A 27,982-nucleotide genomic window follows, 5' to 3' on the forward strand; every position below is an offset into this window, starting at 1 on the left:
ACTACGTTCTCTCCACTAACTTCACTTTAACACCTATAACACCTAGCCTATGTCTAAAACAGCAGCCCAGGCTCCTGCTGCAGCACTGTTAAAGCCTTTGAGCCTGTAATATAGTACAAGTGTGAAAGACTGAGAGTACATTATTGATAGCTTTTTTTTTCTTCTTCCGCCGGCCCCAAAATACCGTGGCCCACCAGGAAACTTCCCGACTCTCCCGACTACTCAGCACGCCCTTGACACTGGCGGAGAACAATCTCAAAAGTTAGGAAAAAAAGCTTGAGATATTGATATTGATATGAAGCTCATATGAAGTTCATGATTCGTTTCAAACACAGAGATGGTTTCTGACCCGATAACTAGGCAGCAGAGTAAAGAATAATCATACGCTTGAACGACTGAGGGTGTTGTAAAAAAAAAAACACTTACAAAACAACCCACTGTTGCGGAGCATTGACATCACCAGAAACGTGTAAACATCTCCTCTCAAATTTACAGCACGTGCCCCCCCACCCCCCCTTTCATTTTTTTTTTTTTATGCGTATTTATTTTTCCTATTGCAAATATGACTGACGCACACGACGCACGCACAATCGCCCGCTGTCTCTTCGGTCGCCGTTGTCGTGGAAACTGCAGACGGAGAGACCTCGTCTTTTTTAGCTCCGTGTTTTTCCTCTTCTCCCCCCCCCCCCCCCCCCCCCCCCCCCCCCCCTACCACCACCCCCTTTTCTCTTTCTGTCTCCCCACCGATTACAGCCTCGTGGGAATCAAGGGGCACAGCGCAACGTAAAGGCAATTTAGGTCAAGGAAAAACCGCACGGCGAAGTTCTACCGATATCCCCTGCACACAGCAGATGAACGGAACAGGTGGCTCCCGCTGAATTGTGGACATTAATAATAATAATAATAATAATAATAATAATAATAATAATAATAATAATAATAATAATAATAATAATAATAATAATAATAGTACAGAGCACGTCCTTGATACGAGAAGACAAGGGGTCGCCATATGCACCAACGCCAAATCCAATCCACACACAAAAGCATCAAACGACACCTCGCAGGCATTTCATTTCTTACTCAGAGCTCATCAACACAGGATGCATGATGATGAAATCGCTAAGAGACTAAAAAAAAAATCACTGCAGTCATGGGTCGAGGTAACAGGTGCATAAGCCCGTGCTCGTGTCATGTCGCGTTCACGAGCTGGGGGAACCTAGAAGAAGTCGTATAGCCTGTTACGCACAGCGGCGGGTTACTTAACGACACGAATGTCAAACGGGTGTGTGAATGGATGTAGGGCATGTTTGATGTAGCCTCTACGGGGGGACATTAGTGCCTGCTGCTGTGTAGTATCCAGGTGGGGGAATGTATTTAGGAGCCCCTGGAGTGCCAGAGATCCGCGTATGCCACGGAGGAAACGACACCGTCCTTTATTTTTTATTTTTTTTTGGCGACGTTTATCCAGACGCCAAAAGCCGGAGAGGGGGGGTGCAAACAAGCGTGCGCGCGACGGCAACAGGAGACTTTCTTGGCGCATGAAAACTATGTGGAATAACCGCAGCGTTTACACCGAGCGACGGTCCAAGTCACTGCGAGATTGCGCGTCTCGTCGCGATGCGTAAAAACCGTGTCCTACCTTGCAGCTAAATTGGGTCAGCGCGGTCAGAACCATCGCGTCCGCCGCCGATATTCTTCAGGTTAGCAAAAAAAAAAGAAAAAAAGAAAAAAAACAACTCAAAAATGATTCAAGGCAAGCCGTCTTCTAGCAGGGCATCCTTTTCTGTGCGCAAGCCAAGGCAGAGCCAAGCGTGCAGAGAGGGGTGTGCAGATGCGCGCTGTCAGTCTGCGTGGCGACTGCCGTTCAACCAAAAAGCTTTTTCTTTTTTTTCCTTTTTTTTTTTTCCTTCCCCTTCCCTCTCTCCCCTTTCTGTCTTCTTCTTCTTGCAACTCTCTCGTAGCATCGCGATGTTTAGAGCGCATGTAACCGACCAACCTCATCTGTCACCTCTCCGTCTCACGGCGTTTAACCTCGAGACGTGCGAAACCATTGAGGTGCGCAAACGTTGGGATGGTGTGCGGATTTAGCCAAATTGGGCGAAACAGGGTCGCCAAGGAGGAGAAGGAGAAGAAGGAGGAGGAGGAGGGAATACAATGCGTAAAAAAAAGAAAAGAAAAGAAGACAGAATAAATCAGGCATAATTGCAAATAGCGTTTAAAATCTTACCAACTGGCGCTTTGGAGCTGATACACCCCATGTTTTCGGCTGCATTTGTAAAGTCCCTAAATTCTCTCTCTTATTTTTTTTTTTTGTAAGGAGAAATGAATACGTGTGGTACCTCGCAGATGGGTAGCTGGTTTCTCGTCTCACTCAGACCACCGAAGTGACGCCGTGCGGAGGGCGGGGAGAGAGAGAGCCTTTCCACACATCACCTCAGCAGCATGTCCGCAATGTTTTCTTCCGTTTGTCTCGTTTTCATTCAGAACACGTTCTTCTGTAACTAATTCCCAGGGAGCGCTCGCTCGCTCGCTCGCTCGCTCGCTCGCCCGCGCACCCGTCCGTCTGTCTCTCTTTCTTTCCGCTCCTGGGAACGCAGGTGCACGCACGCAGCACATGGGCGCAAGAGCTGCATGAAATCCCCACGCCAAAAGCAGGGTTTTTATACGGACCCACGAGTCGTTTCCGCCTCCCCCCCCAACCCCACAATCCTGCCTGTTCGCGAGGTAGGAGCGGAAAGAGCGCGGATTGGCTGGTGTCACCTTACAAGCGCGAGATGAGGCGGGGTTTTGAGGGGGAGAGAGATGCGCTTCTGCTACTGTAGGAGCTACGTGCAACCGGTGGTGTACGGGCAAGGGAGGATTCCGCCGGAGAACGTTGTGATTTTCTTTGATCCTCACCATCACTCGTTTTGATTGTGAAATGAGTTGTGAGTCAGGTGACCATCTTTAAAAGTCGTTAAAAGTGGGACAATAAGATTTGAATGTGGTGCGAGAGGGACAGATGAAGGCAGATGGGATGTACAACCAAAAAAGCATAGTTTTTGGGACAAGCAAAATTAATTTGAATGTATGTAGGTCCCGTTCTTCTATTCTTCTACATAATGCTTTAATCTGCATCAGTCACTGGTTTGAATCGCATTCACAGCGCATTAACAGCAACCGCCAGCAGGGGGCAGTTTGTCAATGTATGACAGAAACATGAAAGTGGACCTTTGATGACATGGCAGACTTTCGCAAATAACAAATGAAATACAGGAACTGAGAAGAATTACAAGACCAGGGGAAGGCGGATTGGTTGGTCCCTGATCTCACTGAAAATATACCATAATTAATCCCTTTATGCTTTAAAGTACATATGATCCTTTTGTAAAATGACTTATATCAGACCTGGGCAAATCCCGGCCCGCGGGCCACATTTGGCCTGGATGTATGTATGAAAAGTAAGTCTCCAGCCCATTCCTATATGCAGAGTATGTTTTAAAGAAATGACCAGAATGATCGCTCAAGCCACTAGGGGGCAGCTTAAATAAATATAAAATGAAAGAATTCCACACGTGTCCAGTAGAGGGCACTGATATAATGAGAGATCAGGATATAAACAACACATTGTAGCTCTGTGGGAAATGTGTGGAGTGAATGAATAATGACTGTAGTGTAGCAGAAACTTGTGACAGGCAATACAAGTGTAAGCCGTTTTAATGAGGCCACAGTCCTGTCAGACTCATTACTATTCATTTATTTGAAAAAGTTTCCTCAATAGTATTTTCCCGGTCAAAATGTCGTTTCATTTTGGAGATTTTGTTTATGGCAATTCACTCCTGATATATTTTGGCCCCCAGGGGAATGTACTTGGAGACCCCTGCTTTAGTGCATCACTTCATTTCCCACACGCTCCGTGCAGAGGTGCTTTCAGTGTGACGGCAGAAGTTAATGAGGATGAGGAGTTGAATAACTGAAATAACGATGCACACACATGCATGTCCGTGGCTTGATATGGAGTAGGACTATTATTATATTTACAGAAAATAGTTGTCCAACTAAATAAGAGTTGAGCAGAACAAGTTCGAGGTATTGTTGGTGCAGCCCTCCGACTCAATTCAGGCTTCTCATGTGGCCCCTTATGAAAATTAATTGCCCACCCCTGGTCTAAACGGTTAAGGCAGGGGCTAAGAGGTTAAAAATGTTTACCTCTATGTATGTCACTTCCTGTCAGTGTCCAAAAAGGAAGTAAAAACAATAAACATCCCAAAAAATGTGAAAAGGGTCTGAACGCTATAGATGGAGGGGCACATGATTGGTGGAGCTCCAGTTTTCCACAGGAAATGATGTCACTATAATAGTGGTAACCTTTTTCTTGCTAGCACAAATTGTGTCTAATGTGTCATCTGCACTTTAAGTCACTGCCTGCATCTATAGATGATTGTTTTAGTCTGGCACAACCTGTTGTCCACTGTGTTAAAGGTGTAAAGCCCTTATAGGGTCGCAACAGGATCTGTCCAGTGGTTCCAATTATAGCCAAAAACACATGTGTAACCGAGGCGAGATTTTTCACACAAGATTCAGACAGATGTCCCTCTTCCTTACCTTGCTCCAGGCTTATGACCTTACAACACCCACACAGCACAGGGCAGGTAACACCTCTGAAAATAAAGTGTGACATTTTCCCTTCGTGGATTTTCAGGAATTACCAATTACATCAAGAAAAAGAAGGACTTGAAGGACTTATTCATTCCATAGTGGAGTATTATGCAAGAGTGTCTTTGGTCATCGTAATGCATACATCTATTTATTTTTGAAAATACATAGATGTATGCGTTTTCAAGAATAACAAATTGCATCCAATGAAAGCGGGATTCCATTGAAGCCTGTTGTTAGGGTCCTGTTGTAGTCCACTGTGTGTGCACGCCCACCTCATCTCGAAACATTTGCCCGCAGACGGAGAAAAGACATCGCTGTGTTCTCATAAAGACAAACAGGCCCAGGGTCACAGAGAGCAGGTCCGCCCCCGCAATTGAATAAAGCACCAGACCAAGAATGAATGGACCGTGAGTCAAAATAGCCCCTGCACATGTGCCAGGTCTATTTACATTCTCTGCAAGTAGTAAAAGAATCATTATATGGACGAGGAAAATGCTTTTTGTTAGATTTGACACTTTATTTCAGTATTTATAGAATTTATGTCACAGGCTCAGTCCAATTAGGGGGGAACTTAATGTAGGATTAAGGGGTGCATCATATCAGGAAGGGCACCTGGCATAAACCATATATGGAAAACAGTGTGATACACAGACGATATTTGTGGCCGGAGAGTGTTCTGGAAAGACTTGTTCCCATCATAGATGTTTCCACCGTATCTGTGTTAAATAAGACACGATGTGGGTCAGAGTTAGAGACAGACAGGAGTTTACCTTCACACACTGAAGCAGTTCCGATGATGTTTTCTCTACCTCTGCTGCAGCTCTCGTGTCTTCCAACTAAGTTTGCAGTGCACTGCAAAAAGTGGATTCTAAGCAAGTAAAAAATGTCTTACTTTAAGAAATAAGTTCTTATTTTTTCCCTAAAAAGTAATAATGTCTTGCCGAGCAAAGTTTTCTTGAGAAAAAAAATCTTGTTTTTGGAAATAAAATATAGCCATTTCTTGTCCAGATATATTTGCTAAAAACATGCTAATTTTTCTTGAAAGACAAACTTTTTGAATCTTCTTCAGCTTTAGACAAAGAATATTTTTTCTTATTTTAAGAAAAAATAAGATCACAACAACTGTTGATCTAAGAACTGATTCTCACAGATAGATAATACATTCCATTCTTTAAAGTGGGCGACACGGTGGCACAGTGGTTAGAGCCTCAGCTTCACAGCTGGAAGGTCCTGGGTTCGATTCCCACCAAGACAGGGCCTTTCTGTGTGGAGTTTGCATGTTCTCCCCATATCTACCACTAAAAACATGCGCAATAGGTGAATCCCCCGGCCAGGTGATTCTGACCATCTGGCTCCACATCATGGAGATGGGTCCCCGGGCGTGGGCAATATTTTCCTTAAATATTACTATTTATTAAGAACATTTTGCTCAAAAATGTGTGTAATTTAGAACATTTTACTTAAATCAAGTAACATTTAAGTAAAATAACCACAATTTTTCACTAAATAAGAATGTTTTCCTTAAATTATTCCATTTTCTGAGGAGATTTTGCTTAATTCTAGCTATTTATTTGCTTAAATTTAGTGTTTCTTTCTTGTTTTATGATGAGAAAACTATTCTTGAAACAAGAATTCTTAGCAAGAAAATAATGCTTACCCCATTGGCAGAATTTTTTCCTTCAAACAAGACAAAATGTCTTATTTTAAGATTTTTTTTACCTTGTTTTTAGTAGGGTCCTTTTTGCAGTGTGGTGTCTCTGTCTGTCAGACCAGAGAACTGTCTGTGTTCACTGCAAAACCGTTTTTTCTTCTCTCCGTTGCATCAGTGTCTTGCTTTGTGCAGACCTTAGGGCGTCTTCACACAGGTTGGAGGGCCTTGTGGGTCGAGTCGAGACCGCCCTAATTCCAACAGAACTTCAAAGTTAGTTCAGTCCATGTCACACACGAAACAACGATCAGCTGTTTGCTGAACTTATGCCCAAGACAACGGGCATCAACCCGTCAGTGCGCCGACACACACGATGTTCCTCGGCGGTCACTCCTCTCCCACGTGGTTTACTACTATGAGGCTGGTATGTGAAGCGAGGAGAAATGCACTTGAAGAGGAACGTTTTACTGCAGCAGGAAAGGACAGAGGGGCAGAATAGAGACATATAGGCTGCCTTCATGATTTAAAGTTGATCAACTTTGCCTTGCCAGAGGAGTCAGGCAGCACGTATTCATTCTTTCTTCACACAGAAAAGAGGTGTCAAAGAGTAGTTCGGCCGCAGTCACATCACACTCTGATCCAGAGAGCGAGTGAAGCCGCTGAAAAAGTCCAACTGAAACAGGTGGTCTCGGAGCCAACGGATCGAGAGCCCCTTTCGGGCGACCTAGCTAGAGCCTGTGTGAAAACCAAGTAAATAAATATCTTCAATTTGTACAGTGCTATTCAAGACACTCAAAGCACTTCCAAAAAGAAAGAGTCGACCCAAACATAGCTAAATGATGTTGAAGGCTGTTTTGAACATAAATGTGATTTGAAATGGTTTAAATGTTGGTTTTTGTATAGGCTACTTGAAATCTTATTTGGTACAAATTTGGCAATTAAGTTTTTGACACAAATCTCCCATAACACAGCACAATATGAAATTATTAGAGGCCTAAAAACAGAAATGAAATTAGCCTGAAATTACTTACAATTTGACAATATTTGGAAATCTCTACTCTGATGGAAAATTCCTGGACAACTCAGAGCCGACGCAAATGAACTTGAACAAAGACACACCACAGTTTGGGAAGCCGCAGCAGTGTTTTTAGCTCATTGCCTCACCTTTCTTTGAAGTGACTGGGAATAGTATCCAACCTCTTCATTTGTCCGGGCTTAGGAACAGCACCAGAAGCAGATCAGGTGCCGCACAATCAACAACTGCAGACTGTATTTGTGCGCGCTCTGCTAATGCGCTTGTGTGTTGTTGTTTTTCTTCTTTTTTTTTCTGTTTGCACAAGACGAGGCTTTCAGAACACTCTGAATATAATTAAGTCGCAATTGTTTCCTTGGGTCATTTAACTGATCGTTGGCATGGAAACACAAGCTTAATTTTATTGCTCGCCATTTGTTTTAATGCACAAACAGAGCATTACTGGCTCCGAACCATTGTTAAAGCTGTGGGATTTCTGAAAGCTGCAGTACAGGCTAATTAAAATGCATTTGCCTAACAGGTCAACATAACAGACTATACACTCATGCAGGGAGAAGAGCAAAAACAAATCAATATCTAAAGTCCAGTTATTCATAATGATTATACAGTAATAACATCCATATGCATTTTCTTCTTCTGCAGTGCGCCCACAACTTCCATTTCATAACCCCCTCAAAGTTGCGGCAACATGCGGAGAAGGAGCGGCCCCAACATACTGCGTCGCCGAGGTCTCGTTCAAGAAGCGGTTCAGTGTCTGGAGTTCTAGCGCCCCCGACAGGACGTGTTTTGAACAGCAGCAGCGGGGAGTAGGAGCCTGTTGCTGAGCGCGGCGTGAATGAAAGAGGGAAACGGTGCACATAAAGGAGGAGGAGGAGGAGGAGGACGAGGAGGAGGAAGGAAGATGGAAATGGAGATGCAAAAGTTTAAGGCTGCAACCCCCCCCCCCCCCCATCATCAGTATCCGGACCATACAGGAAAAACCCTGCTGGAAAAAGTGACTGATGATACTAGTAGGAGCCCAATCAGTTATTCCAGATTATGCTGCAAAATTACCCAAAGTCTCTAAAATCTGAAAATCTTCAAGTGTCACTCTCTTAGTTTTTCCTATAGTTGCTGTTTTAACCTCTTAACCCCCGCCATAACCGAGCACATTTTCTCTAGTTTGGCTTTTCCCAAATCTAAAAGCTTCTTGGGGGAAAAAAAAGCATCAAAAATAGCGACGAGAACGAGGATGAAAAAACAACAAAAAGTGAAAAAGAGCAACAGTTTTAGATTTGGGTAAAGCTGAACCGGAGAAAATGCGCTTGGTTGTGTTGGGGTTTAAGAGGGGTTTAATGTGTGATTCGATAAAGCCGCTTATGAAAAGAAAACAATTAAAATACAATACAATAAAATATCATGTTTACATTTAAATCTATAAGAAATTCATTGACAATACAAAGAGCTACTGCAAAAAAAAACCTCTACTGCAATGCAATGATATTACCTCACTTACTCTGGGGTGTGGCTGGTCACAAGCCAACACATCCACAATGAAACCTTTAGAATCTCTAAAAGCTGCACTATGCAACTTTTTAGGTGAAAAAAAGTATATTTTTTGCGTATTTGACCTTGTGGTCAGCATGACACCTTTACTTTCCATCACTATGGTCTCTACAACGCTCCAGGTTCACTTGTTTTGTTGGTATTCTGGTGGGAGGGTCCGTCAGCAGTGAAAATCTTCCAAACAATTGATCCTGGAGCGTCCCAGAGACCACTGTGACGGAAAGCAAAAGTGCCATGCTGACCACTCATCCAGCCGCTGGGTCACACTACAAGGTCAAATATGCACAACTATTCCTTTAAAGGAATAGTTCACCGTTTTTCCATGCTGAGATATGTTCTTACCTGAGTTTAGACGAGTTGATACGTACCTGTCTGGTTTCTGTTTGTGCCCGTGGAAGAGCGTGGTAGCTTCTAACTTAACCCCGTTTGGAGCTATAGGAATACATTGGGAGAGGCCAGTTGCTAACCACATCTTGCGTCGTTTTGCTGAGGGCACGCACAAAGACCAGACAGGTACGCATCAACTCGTCTAAGCTCAGGTAAGAACATATCTCAGTATGGAAAACTGGTGAACTATTCCTTTAAGCGCTTAGGATTCTGGATAGGAAATCACTACGGCGTCTTCGCTGTCAAATATTAACCAAATATAAAATGCTCTATTTTGAATATATAGTTAAGTCAGCTAATCTCAAGTTACTATTCAAAATTATTAATAATGTGGCACCTCCACCCAAAAAAGGTTTGTCCAATTAATCAGATGGTCAGAACAACAGTCAACCAATGGTCAATGTACCAAAACGAAAAACAGCATTAGGACAATTGTCATTTTCCTTTAAAACTATCTCAGAATGGAACAAACTTCTAACTGCACTAGATTTAGAACAATTTTGCCTGGGTGCGAAACAACATTTTCTGGGAACTCAGACATGTCAGCATTAAAGCAAAAAAAAAGAAATGATGAAATGTACTTTTTTTTTTAAAGAAATAAAATGTAAATACTGTTTGTAAATATTATGAACTGTATTGTTTTAAGCTTTTTGAACAATGTTTTCTAATTGTCTCGGGGACTGCAGATTGAAGTTAAAGTCAGAGCATCTTTTCATATGCTGATTAATGCTCATGTACTAAAAACTAAACTAAAAATGTCATTCTTTTCTTTCGTATTTTACAGTTCTGTCGTTTCAGTTTCTGTAATATGTGAGTCACCTTGTTCCATCTTTGTGATTTTTTTTTTTTTTACCATGAAAAAGAACTATATAACCCTGAAATAGGATGCGCAACAAAGTAACACAGAGGTAGGGGAGAAAAGGTGGACCTTCAGACGAGGGAGCTAATGAAATAAAAGCAGGCCAAGGCTCGCAGTAAAGCCAGCTCATCTGTGTCACACTTCATAACATCATAAGGACAGGGCTATTGTGGATTTCTAATAAACACAATAACCATGGACAGTATGACAGACCATGCAAATCTAACAAGCTCCTACACCTGCTGTTCATGCGACGTCACAGCATTCTAAAGAGCATATGGTGGTAACAGACTGACAGAAGAAATGAGTTGAGGAAATGTGTTCAAATCTATTTTAAGGCGAGACACAGGTGAATAGGGAAAACAATTATATTTACAGATATCAATTTGAAACGTTTGCTGTAGATCACTGGCATAAATGTGAGAAAAAAATATATTGCAAGTTTTCTGTCATTTTATCTTTTCATATAAGAACAAGGTGTTTTATGCCTAAAATTTCCCATCTTTTCGGCAACGAAATCTGAATAATGGATAGAGCGACATTCAAATTTATGGTTTCATTTTATTGATGAATGAGTTACCAAGACTTTTTTCAGAGGGGATTTTGGATTTCTTGTTTAGTTTTAAAATAAGCTGTTTTTTAGTGGAAAAAATTGTAAAAATGTAATTTTTGCCTCATTTTTTGACATTCAAAACTCAATAAATGGGGCTAGGGATTAAATAATAAAAAATCCCTCTGAAAAAATTGTCCAAATATTGTTCAGTCCAAGGCTGGAAAATTTCAAGTCTTTAGGTCTGACTGACGTGGACATAGTGTCGCCACAATGACAGAGAAATGTGTTTTGAGAAAAAGGCCCTTGAAATTGCATTGTCCCATATAAGTCTATGGGGGAACATTGAATCAGCGCAACATTTAAACATGTTATTGTGAAGATTAGGCATATTTTCTGTTTCCGGGTGAAAGCTTATATGTTCAGAGACCAATTTGGCCCAAAACCTGAAAACTGAAAAAATTGAGTTTTGCCTGTAGTGTCTCCCCTTAAACGCTCCAGTCCCGGATGTTGAGCGTTCAGAATAAGAATGTTGTGTCTTGCCCTCTGCAAGATCCTGGCTCTGATCCGGCGAGGCCTAATTGTTTGCAACTTCCCGTGTCACTGAGAATTAGGCCTTATAATTTGTTTTAGCAGATACGATCAATGCATTTCCAAAAGGAGCCAACATTTGCACAGGAAAAAAAGGAAAAACAAAAAAACCTCCAATCACGGCCCCCTCCAGGATAAAAGGCAGATAACACTTTCTTTCAAATGAGTCCGCCTGGATGTGTGTAAAAGATTAGCTCATTTTGTGAAATCCAAAATAATGTCCCCGGGCTGGTCGAAATGAGCAGCAGGAGAGTCCAAAGCCAGGTTTAATAAAGTTCGTTTCCCCGGAAGAAGCCCCCAAATCAGCCGTGCGATCAGTCACCTCGGATAAAAATAGGGCGTATTTAAATGTAGTGCATTATTGATGGGCCGCTGTAGTAATGGCATCACACCTCAATTAGCACCGCGGAAATGAGAGTTCATTCAGCGGGGAAAAGTATCATTTTCGCTTCGCAAAATTTAGTTTAGTGTATGAATATTTCAAATCTCGCTAATATAGTGGCCTTAAAAATAGTACAAATGTGAAAATAGTCTTTTGTCGAAATAAGGTGAACACATGGTATCACTGAACTGATGAAAACACAGACGTGGAGGCGATAAAGAACGCACTCCATACTGCACACTGCAAACCCACACATACTGAGAGTGTCAGAGAAAGGAAGTAAAACTATTCCACTGTCACCAAAGCACAAGCAAAGGATCGGGAAACAATTGTAATTCACAACTTAATCTTCTAAACATTGCAGAGGTTCTTCTTTTGCCAGAATCACTCAGAAACAGTGTCTCCTCCTGAATGTGAGCGATTGACTGAAGAATGAATAGAAGCGGTAGCGTGATTCGTCCGGTTTGGTGTGTATACCTTTACGGGTTTCAGGAGAGGCGAGTCCGCTCAGAGTAAAGACAAATCTTCTTTTTTTCCCCCCACTTAGTTTTCAGCAATAAAAATACTCGTGACAAAAGGAGTGTTCTTGTGCTGTGTTCCATTTATTTAGTGGAATGCTCAGCTGCGTGGCTTTTCAGGTACATTTCAGAGAAACAAAAGGCAATTCAAACAGTGCTCAGGTTTCAAGTCGAAGTTGCCATACAAAGCCAACTTTCTAGGTGAAAAAATGGAAACCCTAATTAGTGTCATTAGGACCCGTTTTACATGTGATCATTATGACCAGCTTCGAACAATGTTGAGAAAAACAACTCATCATTTCATGTAGCCAAAACATGTTTGTCAACTACAAAAAATGCTTAAAAGGTCATAATTTGGATGCAAACTAATCAATAGTGTCATGAGGACAATTATAGATTCTATCTATAGGGACTATACAGAGTTTAAGTATATTCCTCCCCTACATGTTCTAGCATGAGCCCAGACCTGTTCACCACAACTGCCTCTAAAATCCTGCACTGTCACTCAAAAAGTTATTACTTTGGGTTCGAAGTGCCGTCATGCACGAGCTTAAAAAAAAGACTGAAGTAAGACTAAACCAGGTCTAAAAATGGACTAAACCAGGACCAATCAAGGTTAAAATTGGTTTGAAGTCTGAACTATTGCACAATCTGGTCTCAAGTCTTTTGAACCAGGACTAACTAGGACTTGGCCAAGGAACTCCACAGTTTACATAAAGATTGTAAACACTAGCATCACACTGAGCAGGCAGCTGAGGAGAGCGCCCCCTGTGGCCGGAGCGTGGTTGTTGTCGTCGTCGTCGATGTCTCGTGTGGGCAGGACAGTGGACACACAGTGGCTCTGGTCCTCTCCCACACAGGCGGCGTAAGCCATGGCATGAGCCACATAGTTCTGCTCCTGGACGCCCTGGAACAGGTGAGACATGGGGCCGCGAGCAAAAATGGCCACGTCCTCCCCGCTGTGAGTGGACGACTGGGTGGGCACGGCCGCGTATTGCACGTATTTGTTGGTTTCTGAAATGGAATAAACTAAATCAGACGACGAGCTCTTGTTATCTTTAGTTTTCATTCAGCCAACATCATGTTTGACGTCCTGTGTCATCATATGTAAATCCATGCATCTGTCACAGCTTATTGGCCCTGTTTATTTTGTAAACCCACACTAAGGAACTCTTGTTTTCAAATCTGCCCAATCTTCCTTCTACATAACAGAAACTTAAAAAGACATTCAGATATTTGCTGTCTGATCCATCCCCCTGACCGATCTGAATGCTCATCTTATCTATAAAGGATTTTCTCGTTCTGAGTTTAGAAAAAGAATCTCTCAGTTTCCTCGGTGGATGTTTTCTTACTTGTGTCCACATCTCGGAGGTCGGGGCGAGATCCGTTGATTTTCTTATGTCCCGGTCCGTTCCCGTACATCAGCATGGTGTAGGGCAGGACGTCCGAAGCCCACAGTGGAGATTTACCTGAGGGACAATGAAACAGTATTGTTTTCTTTGTTGTCTATGCAGTGCCTCCGGAAAGTATTCACACCGCACACTTTTCCAACATTTTCTTATGTTACAGCCTGATTCCAAAATTGATTCTATTTATTTATTTATTTTAATCAATGAACACATAATGCCCCATAATGGCAATGTGCTAAATTAAAAGGATTGGAATTGAGTTGGAAAAACACACACCTCTGAGGTCCCACAGTGTATTCCTCAGAATAATTCTGGAGCTCATGTCAGATTGACCATGGGTTCTTGGTCAACCCCCTGACCAATGCCCTTCTCCCCTGATTGCTCACTTTGGTCGGGCTTCCACCTCTGGGAAGAGTCCTGGGCTATACTACGAATGCATGCTGGTTAGATTTTCGTTAGACTTTCTCCAGACTCGCTCTGTTGTCACAAGCACGTGGGACATGGAAAGCTTATGAAACCACAACGAGGTCTGTATCTCCCCAAGAGCTTCAGTGGCTCAATTGCCCCGTGCATGATGGGAAAACGCCCACCTGTCAGAGGCTCATGCAAAGGTGATTGGATATAAGTCTGCTGTGATCAGAAACGTGCTCCTCGCTGGGCTCTGACCCCCTCCTCTCTCCTCAGGGCAACACTTTAGATCTGAACAAATAAAGTATGATGGAAACTATTAAAGTTGTGTATTGCCCTAAAATAGACCTCATGTTTGATGCTTTTCAGAGCAAACTGTTGATTAATCGCAGTGGTGATTATTCCCACTAGGGGCATGAGTTACTTGGTACTGCTTTAAATGCAACGAGATAAGCCTTTTTCATGTAGTAATCTACAATCACTCTGCATTAGCCACATGTGTAGAAAAAGCTAGAACGATGTCACTACTTTATAAAATCCATGCGCGCTTTGATATAAAAGACTTCTGTCGCTGCTGCTGAAGGTGCTCACTCTGTACACCACCGATTTTGGGTGACAAAGCAGAGGATTCTCTCTCAAAGAGCCGTCTTCTTATCTACACTGGGAACTAAACCTGCCATTAGCCCATAAAGCAGGTTATGGACTAATGGCATGTTTCCATGGAGATCCACCCTGAAGTTATCCAGCTTTGTAATACACCAAAACCAGGGTTAACGCTAAACTTACCCACTAACCCTTTAATCCAGCTTCGTAGTATACAACACTGGTGGTTCTGAACTTCTTCCATTTACAAATAATGGAGGCCACTGTGCTTTTCAGGACCTTCAGTGCCTCAACTATTTTTCTGTCCCCTTCCCCAGATCTGTGCCTCGATACAACCCTGTGTTAGAGATCTACAGACAGTTCCTTTGACTTCAGGGCGAAGTTTCTGCTCTGACGTTCCCTGTCAGCTGTGGGATCTTCGTGAGGTGTGTGTCTTTCCAAATCAAGTCCAATCCGTTTCATTTACGACAGGAAGATTCCTGGTAAATTGTAGAAACATCTCAAGGACAAACCTGATCCTGGTCTGCTTCAAATGCCCATTGTAAAATCAAAACTACTTCTTTTCGCTATTATACAATTTAGCTCCACTACAACTAGAATCGATTTACTTCCACTGGTAATTGTTTTGTGCATTCGACAGTCAAACATACGCACTGCAGTATGTGCAGAGGAGGATCCCAGGGGCCCAAGGTCTAAAGTGCGTCGAGAGTCTCTCAGATAAACCATTAGTCTGTCAGTCTCCCTCTAATGTAGAGCTCAGGGGCTGTTCTAGAACATTCATCACACCGGGACCACAGGGAATAGAGAGAGATGTGGTCACCGGGCTGAATAGACACTGGACCCCGTTGACCTATCGGCTCATTTGGCCGGTAATGTATCAACATCTTTGTCCAGCTTGGGGGGGGGACCGGTGGGAGGGACCTCTTCAGGTCAGAAATCGTAGATGAATATTTATCATTGCATTGATTCCCACTTACCCAGAATGCTTTGTCCTCGGAAGGGGTATCCGTTGAAGATGAATGGCTGAGCGTGGTCAGCGGTCACCACAGTCAGAGTCTCCTCCTCTTTGGTCAGCTCCAGCGCTTTGGCGATGGCGCTGTCAAAGGCGACCGTTTCATGGAGCGCCATGGAGCCGCGGCCGTCGTGGTGCGCCTGGTCGATCCTCCCGCCTCATCACAAAGGAAACACGAGGATCAATGCGGGAAACGTGGGAAACGTGTGTGTTTGGCACAAAAAAAGGCCCTATAAGTATTCAGGAATCAAACCCTACGTGCTGTGAACACAAAACACCCTCCATGTCAGGGGCGGACTGGGACTGAAAAACAGCCCAGGACTCTGACCAGCCTGGCCCAAATTACATATTTTAACCTCTTACCACCCGCCATAACATTAAAGGGACTATAAGGAGTTTAAAAATGTTAAAATTAAGTATTTTCCTCCACCTACATGTTCCAGCCATGTCCTAATGTGTAGAATGAGCTCAGACCTGTTCACCACAACTGCCTCTAAAATCCTGTACGGTCACTCAAAAATGTATCACTTCGGCCCGAATTGCCGTCATGCACGAGCTTAATATAGAAGGTGCAGTTACATATATGGCCAGAGGTGGCAGTAGTGAGTATAAAATGGCGAACTTGCTTCCAGCCCCTTTAACGAGTGCATTTTCCCCAGTTCGGCTTTTTACTATTATTTTTTTGATCGGTATCATCAGCAAAAAGAACGGGAAAGGTGGTCGTAGAGACAGAAGCAAAATCATTAATATAAATAAATAATAATGGTCCCAAAATTGAACCTTGTGGTACACCATACTCCACGGAATTCCTTTTAGATTCATGTTTTTTTTTTTATAATAAAAGCTTCTTGATTGGAGAGCAGCAATGCAACACCTCATTTGAAAGCTAAGACCTACAAAAGTGATGGAAATTCTTCGTCACGTCGCCACATTTTTGTCATATCTTTGTTCTTTTTTTGATAATTTTTTCTATCATTTTTTGCTGTGTTTTCCTCATGTTTTTGTTGACTTTTCATCCTCTTTTTCTCGCTATTATTTCTTTTTAGCTTTTAGATTTGGGTAAAGCTCGGTGGAGGTGGGACGGGTGGCCCTAGAGCCAGTGGCCCTTCTGTGCTCTTCCAGAATGGACATATGGCCAGTCCGTCCCTGCTCCATGTAGGTTTGTGACATAATTGCATGGCTAAAAGCTCCAAAAAAGTTCATTGCAAATGCCAAATAGATGACATCCCCCAAAGCTTTTACACTCAACTTTTCAGAAGTTTCTCCAAGCCCTGCGTTATTGTCAGGACAGGCTGTTTCTTTCCTGTTCATACCGGTCTCAACACTGATAACAGGGATAAAAAAGTACCAAAAAAAAAACTCAATGGTGTAATTCAAAGACATCAACTTTTTCTTTCAGCGCTTCCGTTATCGCACCTGTCTTCTCCACCTCTGCAGGAAAGCGGAGGTAGGCTGAGGTTAACAAGTGCACCGGGTGAGCTGTCTGCATTATGCCTGACATCTATTCATTTGAGGAGGAAAAAGCTGCTGACAAAACAGGTAAACATGTCAACATCCAAACAAAGAAACTATAGGAAAGTGTCTGGCCCACGGTAAACCCCATTCCTTAGACTCTGCTTCTAGGCAAATAACTGTATGCATGAATGTGTGAGTGATTGGTACAGTAATAATGGTCTGAGAGGGGGTTGTCAGTCTGCCCCAGAGCCCCAGACGGAATGGATAACACCTGACATTGTACAGTAAAGTGGCTTTGGGCATCTGGGGCAATTTGCTTTTGCCATGGAGCAAAACAGTCCCAAGTTCGATTCTCGGCCCTTTCAGTGTGGAGTTTGCATGTTCAAATGCAGAGCGACACATTTCAGTGACAAGGTAGACCAAAAAGGTAATTCTTAAAAGAGTCAGTTCTTCTCCCAACCCAAAAACACTTGATTGTACTTTTTAACTCCTTAACCGCGCACATTTTCTCCTGTTTTACCCAAAGCCAGTGTGACGCCTCATTTGAAAGACTTGCAAAACTCATGTAAGCTTCATCCTTGTTTTTGTTAGAACGTTTTAGTCATTTTTGTTGCTTTTTTTAATCCCGTTTCCATTACTCTTTTGTTGCATCTTCGCCACATTTTTGTTGCTTTTTTGATACAGTTTTGTCACGTTTTTATTCCTTTATTGTGGCAATTTTGTCAAGTTTTTTTTTTTTTTTTCGTTTTTTATCACATTTTTGTAGCTTTTTTTATGCTTTCTTGCCACATTACGTTTTCACTGCTTTTTGTGGCATTATTGTCTGGTTTTTGTCACCTTTTCAATGCTTTTATGACATGTTTGCGTGTGTAATGTATTGTAACTGTGGTCAAGCCACAAAAATGGGACCAAAACATTTGAAAAAAGCAACAAAAACCTGATGAAAACACAACTAAAAAGGATGGAAGTGTGACAATCTTAGCGAGGAAGAAACTTCGAGTTTTTTTAGATGAAGTCTTAGATTTGAGTAAAGCTGAGCTGGAGATAATGTGCTCGGTTAATGTGAAGGTTTAGAGCTAACTGTTTTCTGAAACAAGACTAAACCAGTGCAAAACCAGTACTTGATTCCAAACCAGGTCACAATCACCTTTCACAGAGCTACAAGAGCGTGACAAAACCCAGAGCTTACAGATGCCTGTGCCTCTATACAGTGATCCTAATGTAACAGGATGTTTTTTATATTCATATTTTTTTTTACATTGATGTCCAAAACACTTCTACTCATTTAAACAGAGCATGATTTTATTACCTCAAAATGCACTCAGCTAAATCGAGGGAGAGTTTGTATCCTGTGCAGTAAAGGAAGGCGCCAGGCGGTCACACTGTGATCTGTGTATGTGCAATCAATGTCACTTCTCCGCAAGAACAGTCTCTTCTCTCACACAGTGTTCTGCTGTAGGGCTCGTGCTCACCAACACACCAGGACAAACCAATACAAAAGATGGACATATTATTAACAGAGATGTATTGATGTTAGTGCAATTACCGTAATGTACATTTTAATTGCCTTAAGGGCTTCACTGATTGGATTGATCTGAACTCCTTGTTCACAGGTTTTTTTCCTCTATTTTTAGCCCTGCGTCTCCAAGGTTTTCAATTACACAATGTGGTGGTCTTGGATACACAATATGCAGCGTCACTGACTGGACATATTGCAAACAACAACTACCCATAAGTTATTGGGAAAAGCGAATCGTTGTTGTTTTTTTAGGGGGCATACACAAATTTTGAAGAGAGAAACAGGACTTGATGGTAAAACGGATAGGTTTTGAAGGTCGAGTATGAAAACGTGTATGCCTGGCGTTCTATGAGGAAAATAAATCCTATCTGGACATAGGGGACACTTTTCCTGAAGTGTACCAGAATGGCCACTAGTCAAATCAGTGCCGGGTCAGTGGGTGGCACAAAGTAGTTGGAACAAGGACAAGAACCATTATCCTGCTTTGTGTTGTTCCCAGTGCTGAATCTGGGTAACTCATGCACTTAGGATACCATCTTGAGGAGATCTTTTCTGATCTATATACAGTGTTTTATGGCTAAAACTGCATGTCCCATAATGTCTCAGTACTGTGTGGGGACGGGGGATGGGGGATCTCATGCAGAAGAATAGGCTGGAGCCGGATCTCATCATTGTGTCATGCAAGAGACTGTCAGCTACAGATGTATCACAGATGAAAACTTGGAAGTCTTTCAGTTATAACCCCCATTATAGAAAACAAAAGTTGGTCCTCACCTTCCACCAGCAGGAAGAAGCCATTCTTGTTCTTCTGCAGGATGCGGATGGCCTTCTCCGTCGTCTCCACTATTGAAGGGTCCATTTTGGGATCCCTTTCCGCCTCGAAGCGCAGATCTCCAGGTTCGAACAGAGCTGCGTGGGACGGAGGAAAGGAACAGCTAAGAAGCACATACTGCGCAGAGCCTGAACTTACCCATGAAGTGGGAGGGCAGCAGGATACCAGTGCTATTATCAGAGATGATGAAGAGAAGACACTAAGACAGCAGCCCTCACCACCTCCGAAAAAAAACTAAATTTAAACTACAGTGAGGTTTCTCAAAACGATGAAGGAAGCCCACGACAGGACTGTATTGGCGTCACACCGTGAATCATCTGACTTCATCCAACCCTTTCCTCTGTATCCACTTCCCTCCTCAAACCAGCAAAGGTTTCCACAAAACACCTCTTTGGGATCCTTATACCTCTTCCTCCATCCTTCAGCCATATTCCCTTATCCCTCATCTGCCTTCACCAAACTCTCTCATCTGCACCCTCTTCTCTCTCACCAATTCTCTTTAGTACAAGCATAAATATGGTCTTTGGGCTTTCTCTATGCCTGAGTTTATGATATAAGTTGGGTAAAATCATACCTGCCACGACAACATACTCATTTAACAACAAATTGTTGTTCGAGCTTCACTCACGCGCTGATCAACAGTTGAATTATGAATTTTGGTGTTTTTTTATATCATATTTATAAGTAGGTCAGTTAAAACCTCACATAAATCTTTTCTCATTATGCAATAAAGACAGCCACTATCTCTCCAGATCATGCTAGCTTGAATACTGTATTTCTTGAAAAAAATAAAAATCTTACTGCCCATTCGTGATTGATAAAAAAAAGTGTTTTATTGTCTGTGACTCATAAACTATTGTCACTCAAAGGCGGACAGGGAACTGGGTTAAGGTTAATAACAAGTATGTGCGGATCCCTCCGAGGCCAAACTCAGCATTTTGAATCAGAGTTGGACAATGGCTCAGTTGGAATGCGTTCATTTTTTTTCAAAAGAAGAAAAAAAAAAACCCTCACCCATGAGATAGTCCGTGGTTTCAGGGTCAACTGCATCAAAGTCTGTTCTGTTCCACACATAGCGGGCGACCTAGAAGCACAGTAACTCCAGGTGAGTGGGAGGAAGGACGGGGATATACTACTGCTGCTACTTCTGCTACAAATGAAGCTGCGGCTACTACTACTACAACTGCTACAACTACTACAAATGATGCTGCTGCTGCCACTACTGCTACTGCTTTTACTACTAATACTATTACTACTACTATTACTACTACTACTGCTGCTACTGATACTACAAATGATGCTGCTGCTGCCACTACTGCTACTGCTATTGCTACTAATACTATTACTACTATTACTACTACTGCTACTACTGCTGCCACTTCTGCTACAAATTATGCTGCTGCTGCCACTACTGCTACAGCTATTACTACTACTACTATTGCTACTACTACCAGAAAGAAAGGAGCGGCCCAGTGGAGTTGCTGCTTCCGACTTGCACATTTCAGCTTCTTTGCTTTTTCTTTCCATTCTAATACAGTCCTGATCCAAAGACCAGTTTAAAAATGGCAAAAAATTCACATTTTGCATGGTTGGATCTAAACAAGGTTCGAAGTAAAACTTAAATATGCAACAAGAAGAAAAGGGAGTGAGATGAAACATTTTTTTTTTTTTTTTTTTGAGTAAATCATTTGTAAAGCTTTAAAAAGTAAGGCTCAAAAAGTTAAAACTTTTGAGTGAAGTTTTGAGTTAAGCTTTAATTGTAAACAACCATCAAACTGAAATAGTCTGTTTTGCAGCTGATCAAAAGTTTAGCACCACACGTGGTTAAAATGCCAAATCTGTGCAAAAATGTGGTTTTGGTGTTATTTTCTGGTTCTACTGGTTCTACTGGTTCTGGTTCTACTCTACTTCGGTTTTCACACTTTCATAACGTCCTTTCTACTCATTTCTCAGAAGATCCTGAGGGTGGAAGACCCAAAAAACTGTCACCAGCATGAACGAGGATCTGATAGGCTGACCGTCAAGACACAGGACTGTCCTCGACCCAATTTTTTTAACTTTTGTTTGGGTTTTCCACTTCACTTTTTGTTCCATAACCCTCAAGATCTATTAAGAAATTCAAAATGACTGTTTTACAGCGTCCTGCCTCAGCAGCAATGGTGCAATGGTTCAGTTTGTTGTTTTCAATAAAAGATTTGCACAATATTTTTTGTTCCCCTCTTATTTCTTCTTGTTGCACACTGAAGTTCTGCTTGGAGCCTTGTTAAAATGTGAATTTTTGCCATTTTTCTATAGTGGTCTTAAACTTTTGATCGGGACTGTATATAACATTTTGGAATCTGACTAATCTTTGATTTAGTTTTTCAGGTGTCACAGACTCACATGGGCATTTACTGGGACATTGGTCATACCTTTGAGCGTACCATTTTGGAATGCTTTTAGCTTGATCGCCGTCTTTCTTGACCCTTTTAGAAATCATCTCACTAATACTAGACTGCTCAATAAAGTATCATGGCAGACAAGCATTTAGACACTGCCCTCACGTGTTAAAATCTTGTCCCTCTTTTGCATCCGTTTGGCTGCAGGTGGGTTCAGGCACAAAAGTCGAGGAGACGTGTTGTTGACAGACCAGGCTTTTCTGAGGTCAGCCCTTTGTGCCAATTGTGGTGGAGCGGAAAGAGCAGGTGCAGGGGAAACACTCACAACAAACCAGTGACTCCGAGCACTTAAGAAAAAAGCACATTTGGATCAGATATTGAAGTTGCCAATTTATGTAAAAGCAGCAGTTTTCACAGAAACTTAAAAGTAGGTACGGGTCGGGAGCTTGAAAATCATGTAGGAATCTCATCTTCTATGTCTCTCCAATTGAAACCCTTATTTTGTTGAGTGAAATTCCGCCTAAAACATTTGTCACCTTTCCGACTTTCTTCTTCTGCCACTCATCGATGAGGTTGAGTCCGTCTTGCCTCTTGCCCCTGGCGGTGAAATCCCGAGGGTACTCCGGGTCCTTGGTTCCTTTGGGGGTCATGTACTTCCTGCCGCCTCCAATGATCACCTGCACGATACAAAAGCAAAAGGATCAACAGGTAGTAGGACCAGTCGACTGGATCAGACACAAACACGAAACGCGCCCTTACATCGATGTCAGTGTTGTTGACGAGCTGGAAGGCGATGTCCGTGCACCCTTCCTGTTTGGCTGCGGCGGGCATGTCGGCGTCGCTGTACCACTTCCTGCTGGCCGTGTGGGCGTAGGCCGTGGCGGGGGTGGCGTGCTGCACTCTGGTCGTCGTCACAATGCCAACGGATTTACCTGGAGAGGAAAATGAAAGTGGTATTAAATATTTTTGGAGCAATCCGTGCCAGGATTCCGTTCATTTGAAGCGGGGTCTGACCTGTGTCTTTGGCCCACTTGAGGATGGACGTGACCTCGTTGCCTTTCTGGCTCTTGCAGATTCCGTTGCGGGCGGCGGCGTTCACCCCCAGCGTGTTCAGGTTGGTCTTGACTCCGCACAGATACGCCGTGGCTGTGGCGGCGCTGTCCGGGATCTGGAAGTCCACGCTGTAGGTCTGCAACACATGGAACATACAGTAGATGAATAATCCTAATCTTTCTATACGTGCTGTGAGATCTTTGTACAAGACTCGGACTCCTAAATCATTACATTGCTGACCATCCAAGACCTATTTTTAAGTAAGCAAGTAAATAAGTACTTTATTTGTCATTGAACAAGGTTAGGTTAGTCTTGACTGAGCCGCTGTGACTGAACACGCCGCCATTTTGGGCCAACACCAACAACCTGCACGTTTTTGGAGATCGTGGAAATCGGAGCACTGCCTTGAGTGATCCTCTGAAATGGAGCATTGCGTCCTGGGTTTGATACTGTTTCAGAGCGTGGTGTCCTGCACTGGTCAGCTCCTCTACCTCCTCCTTCCTCTTGCCCCTGCGCAGCTTCCTCCGCTCCACAACAGCCTTTCACCATCTTCTCATTTGTCCCTTTTTGTTTGCTGTAGCTCCTCTTGTGACTGTGCTGTAGGTGTGGGGGGCTCTTGGTGCTTCTTCATTGTTTCAGAAGACGAACATGTGTAGGTCTCAAATGTTTTTAGCTCAGGAGCCAGCTGTTTGTTTACTCTTAAAAAGATGGGTCCTTCATGGCTTATAAGGACAAAAAACATCTGCCAAACCTCCCAAAAACACAGGCAGACGGACCTATAAACCTTCAACACAAGACGCGACAAAGGACAATTGCGCACAAATATCAAGTTTTATTGTTTGCATAAAAATATATAATGTGCCATTGAACAGAGGCGAGCCAATGTGCCACAGGTCTTTTCTTACATTATCATTTCTGAACTCCTTTACAGCAGCTTTCAGATTCACCTACTGCACGCCTTGATGGAAGAGGTAATAAATACTGTATGGTAAAGTGCTTTGTAAAACCTATTACTATTCATCATACGGCGGCTGTCAAGCCACACGTCATTTCTCATTTTCATCACCACTATTGTCAATCCGAAGAGACACCTATTGAGACTCACTCTGCCTGGAGAAATGAATGTAGCCCGACTCCGCTTCATATCCTAAACGCACCCGCGGGCGATTGGATTTTCATATTCATAAATGTGCATGTACCTTGATGAGCCCGACATCTTGAAAGGTGTCCATGGTCATCACGTAGTCCTCCCCTGACTGGTTCTGCAGCTGTCCCTTCAGTATTCGAGCCGCCGTTATTGTGGTGATGCTCATTCCTGTTGGACAAGGAGGATGTTTTATTCATGCCAAAGCTGCCACCTGCTGTCACAATGTACTGTATGTACTATGTGGAAATACCATCGCCCACGAACAGGATGACGTTCTTGGCCACGTTGGTGTTGGGTTTGTGGCTCAGGGCGGTTTTTAGAGTCTGTCGAGCCTGGGATCTCCAGTACTCGGGGTCCTCTTCCTCCACTGACCGCAAGGAAAGAGATAGGAAGACAGATAGAAAGTTGTTAAGCACAAGTATGTGAATAGAGTTCAGGGCCGTGATGTCATATCGTTAAAGAGGGGGTATTATGCTTTTTTCAATCACATAGCACCAGTCTATATCACTCTACAATGATGACGAAACCTTCTGTTGGTCTGTAAATGCAGTAAATTAGAATAACTGCCTTGTATAAAATTGCTCTCTCAAAATGGCTGTAGTGAATGTCTTGAAATAGGCCTCTGTCTCTTTAAGAACTTCTGACCCTTTCCGACACGCCCCCTCCACACGCTGTCTGTGGCATCAGTGGGGAGGGGGTTCTGCTGAGGAGCAGTGGTTGGTTACTCGGCTGGTGACGAAAGCTCGGAGGCGTCTCCAGGAGGTGGGGGCGTTCCTAGGAGGACTCAGGTAAACTTATCCCTAAAATGGCTGCCATCAGAGTTTTTACAGATTACTCAAAAATACGTGAATGTGCCAAGGCAACACTTCAGGCATGTTTTTAATGAGGGAATGACATAACAACATGATGTAAAGCTTGAAAAAGTCGATTTTGCATAATACCCCCCCTTTAAGCACCAAAACGACGAATGCCAAAACCACTGTATGATCGAAACCTTGCATAAATACACTCCCTGACCAAAAAAGGTGCTTTCTGGATTTAACTATCTGTACTGATATGGGGCTGCTGCTGTTGGCCAGATCTAGGTTCAGCAATGAACATCTTGAATGACCGGGTTATTCTGTTAATGGATTTCTTATTCCCGGATGGTACAGACATGTTCCATGATGACAATGCCAGGCTCACATTGTGAAAGTGTTGTTCGGGGAGGACGAGACTTCAAGACAGTCTAACAAAATATTAGAACCTTTTTTTTGGGGGGGAAGCAACTTTATTTTGGTCAGAGAAATGTGAGTTATAGATTAGATTTGTTTATCTTAACTTTTTTATGTGGAATATCAAAGGTTATATTTGACCTTGTAGACATAGAGTCTTAATTTTCCATCACAGTGGTCTCTACAACGTTCCAGGAGTGATTGTCTAGAAGGTATTCAATGCTTACAGACCTTCTCACCAGAAAACCTACAAAACTATTGATCCTGGAGCGTTGTAGAGACCAGCGTTTGATAGCTACTGTGTAAAAGCTGTAATGTGAAGTCCTGTGTCACATATTTGTCATCATTTGCCGGTTTTGTTGATGCGTGGGTACAAGGACAGGAGCCCAGATGTTGGATGATATAACAGTTTTTTTGTTGGGGATCTAATTCGCAGTTTCAGAAGTAAAAGGCCCTTTTACTGCAGTGGTGTCTTTGAAAAAAACACTTGAATCACTCGCCCTCTACTCCTCCTCCGCCTCCTCCTCTTTTCTTATCTGAGCGAGAGAATAAAAAGTTGGGTTGTGTTTTACGCCCGAGGAGCTGAGTTTGTTTGTAGCAGCATCTGTCACATCTTTAATCTCTTACAACATGCCCCCGAGCAACTTCAAGGATTTAGAAGTGTTAAAATACAGCTCGATGTATTGAAGAGGTAGTAGTTGGAGAAGTAGACGAAGCGTTATTGGGAGATGTCGTCTAGTTAAGGCACTATTATAACTTTTGATATGTATCCATTTTGCTTAAAGCCGGGGTACCTGACGTTGTTGAGTTAATTTATTTTTGCCACCTCAGAGTATGTTGTAAACCCAGCAAAAAAACAGACAACTTTGCATTGTTTGTTGAGTGATGAAAGATAGCAGTAGGGTCTAAATTAGTGCAATTTAATTTGGGGGCGGTCCACACTTTTTCACTTCGCCAACGGTGTTCACGGGCATATCATTAATTTGCTTGAACAATTGGGATGTGCAGGATAGATTTTGAGCCACAACTAAAAACGTGACCCAAACAAGAAAAATCAGGTACCCCAGGTTTAAGAAGTGGCATTCAATCTTGCCCTAATTCCTCTGTTTGATAGAACCATAGACTGTAGGAAAGCGATGGACTAAGTGAGGATGACTAAAATAAAAATACTGAAATTAAAAAAACAGGAAGCTGTAGTGTATGTTATGACTAACAGGTTGAGGTAAGAATGGCAAGCCTGTGTTCAATAATGACTTAAAGATTAAAAAATGCCATGAAAAATGCAATGCTTCAGTGTAAAGTCCATGATTGCAAGGGACTTTTGGAGCCTGCCTTCATTTCCTGTTTGGCTTCAGCAGCTAAAAAAAAAAAGCTTTGTTTGTGTTTGTGACATTGTAAAGCATTACATGTATCTGATATTACCTGCATAAGCCCTGTATTTTCTCTAAACTCTATAATCTTTCACTTAAAGGGGCTAGATGCAAGTTGGCCATTTCACTACTGCCACCTCAGGTCATAGGTGTAACTGCACCCTCTATATCAGAACTACACACTTTTACAATATGTTAAAATGATGTATTTCCCTTCCCCTACATGTTCCAGCCATGTCCTAATGTTTAGAATGAGCTCAGACCTGTTCACCACAACTGCCTCTAAAATCCTGCACTGTCACTCAGAAAGGTGTTAATTCGGGTCCGAAGTGCCATCTTGCACGAGCTTAATATAGAAGGTGCAGTTACACATAAGACCTGAGGTGGCAGAAAACGAAATGGCTAATTTGCATCTAGCCCCTTTAAAGTGACAGTCTGTAAGTTGAAATGTTTTACACATGTTATAAAATGTGCAAAATCGACCACCTGGTCTTGCATTTTGATGTAAAGAAAGTTGTAATATATATCATTTTTTATAAAGTCCCTCCTTCCCGGCGACTAATCAGAGTATAGCATCCTCCAGCGTTGACCAATGAGACAAGATTTTCCTTTGAACCAGCCTGTCAGGTCCAATCAGGGGTGAGGGGGTGGAGCTTGATCGTTTACTTTGGAAAGTTCTCTTCCTGCTCTCCTCATTCTGCAAACTAAGAAGGGCTTTCTGGTTAAAAAGGGAGGAATTTTATTGTTTACTTTGGAATTTCACGCCATCTCTCCTCACTTACAGCAAACTTACAGACTATCACTTTAATAAACTTTTAGTAACAATTGTACCCCTTTTTATTTCAATACCTTAAATATTTTACTCACTATTTTACTTCTAGAACTTTACTTTTCCGTAGCATCTTTTGAAAAAAAACGTCAAAATATAAAGTCCAATTGCCAATAGAGCAGCCTTGCATTTTTATCTGTCAGAGTGAGACAGACTTTGAAAAAGAAACTTCATTGTGTTGAGTTATTACGCTGAGAAAAGACGCCCCAAAGCAAGACGAGATGCTTTCAAGTACACAAACAGACACAAACAACGGGTCTTTGTTCAAAAGTAAGACAGAAACTGGTTCACAAAGTTATGTTTCCTTACCTTTGGCGGTTGATGACCCCAAAAGGAGCAGAAGCAAAGCGGACAAAGCGGCAGCTCTCCTTGTCCACGCCATGTCCGGGCAGAAAGGCAAAGGCAACTGGCCTGCAGATCCCTCAATAATATGTTTCCAGTGGCTTCATATCTCTCAATTATCTTTAACAGCAGGTCATAAATGCGGGCGATCGGTGGACTCGTGATATGGAATGGAAAAACTGACTGAAAAGCGTCAAAGTAATATGTATGACATTAAAATAACCCAACTTAGTGACACCAATATACCCTCCATGTGG

At 42.5% G+C, this 27,982-nt stretch overlaps 2 protein-coding genes across 7 annotated transcripts in view; both read right to left on the reverse strand.

Annotated features, from left to right (window-relative positions):
- Positions 1 to 2,670, reverse strand: part of fam131ab (family with sequence similarity 131 member Ab) — a 32,380-nt gene extending 29,710 nt beyond the window's left edge. Inside the window, exons 1-2 of one of the 6 annotated variants that reach the window (XM_079559935.1) lie at positions 2,343 to 2,670; positions 1,643 to 1,697 (exon numbers count right to left, since the gene is read on the reverse strand). In XM_079559935.1, coding sequence (XP_079416061.1) covers positions 1,643 to 1,678 — 36 coding nt within the window. In that variant the 5' untranslated portion in view covers positions 1,679 to 1,697; positions 2,343 to 2,670. Of the gene's footprint in view, positions 1 to 1,642; positions 1,698 to 2,230 lie in introns of all 6 variants that reach the window. The other 5 variants (XM_079559936.1, XM_079559938.1, XM_079559934.1 and 2 more) reach the window with 5 other exon arrangements.
- A 10,172-nt stretch (positions 2,671 to 12,842) lies between these two features.
- Positions 12,843 to 27,775, reverse strand: alp3 (alkaline phosphatase 3). Its single transcript, XM_079576134.1, has 11 exons — positions 27,693 to 27,775; positions 24,221 to 24,337; positions 24,023 to 24,138; positions 22,785 to 22,959; positions 22,530 to 22,702; positions 22,307 to 22,447; positions 20,407 to 20,476; positions 19,335 to 19,469; positions 15,552 to 15,743; positions 13,507 to 13,623; positions 12,843 to 13,168 (listed from the first exon to the last, which is right to left on the reverse strand). Exons 1-11 carry the CDS (start codon positions 27,763 to 27,765, stop codon positions 12,864 to 12,866), a joined length of 1,614 nt encoding a protein of 537 aa, XP_079432260.1. The 5' UTR covers positions 27,766 to 27,775; the 3' UTR covers positions 12,843 to 12,863.
- Between the last annotated feature and the right edge of the window lie 207 nt (positions 27,776 to 27,982).

The sequence above is a fragment of the Gobius niger genome (genome assembly GCF_951799975.1).
Source record: "Gobius niger genome assembly, chromosome: 1".
In the NCBI taxonomy this organism is placed as follows: Eukaryota; Metazoa; Chordata; class Actinopteri; order Gobiiformes; family Gobiidae; genus Gobius; species Gobius niger.

Coding starts and splice junctions, on each gene's coding strand:
- alp3 (XM_079576134.1), bottom strand. CDS start 27,765: ATGGCGTGGACAAGGAGAGCTGCCGCTTTGTCCGCTTTGCTTCTGCTC. Junction 24,139..24,220: donor CATCCTGTTCGTGGGCGATG/GTATTTCCACAT, acceptor CTTGTCCAACAG/GAATGAGCATCACCACAATA. Junction 22,703..22,784: donor CAAGTGGGCCAAAGACACAG/GTCAGACCCCGC, acceptor TTTCCTCTCCAG/GTAAATCCGTTGGCATTGTG.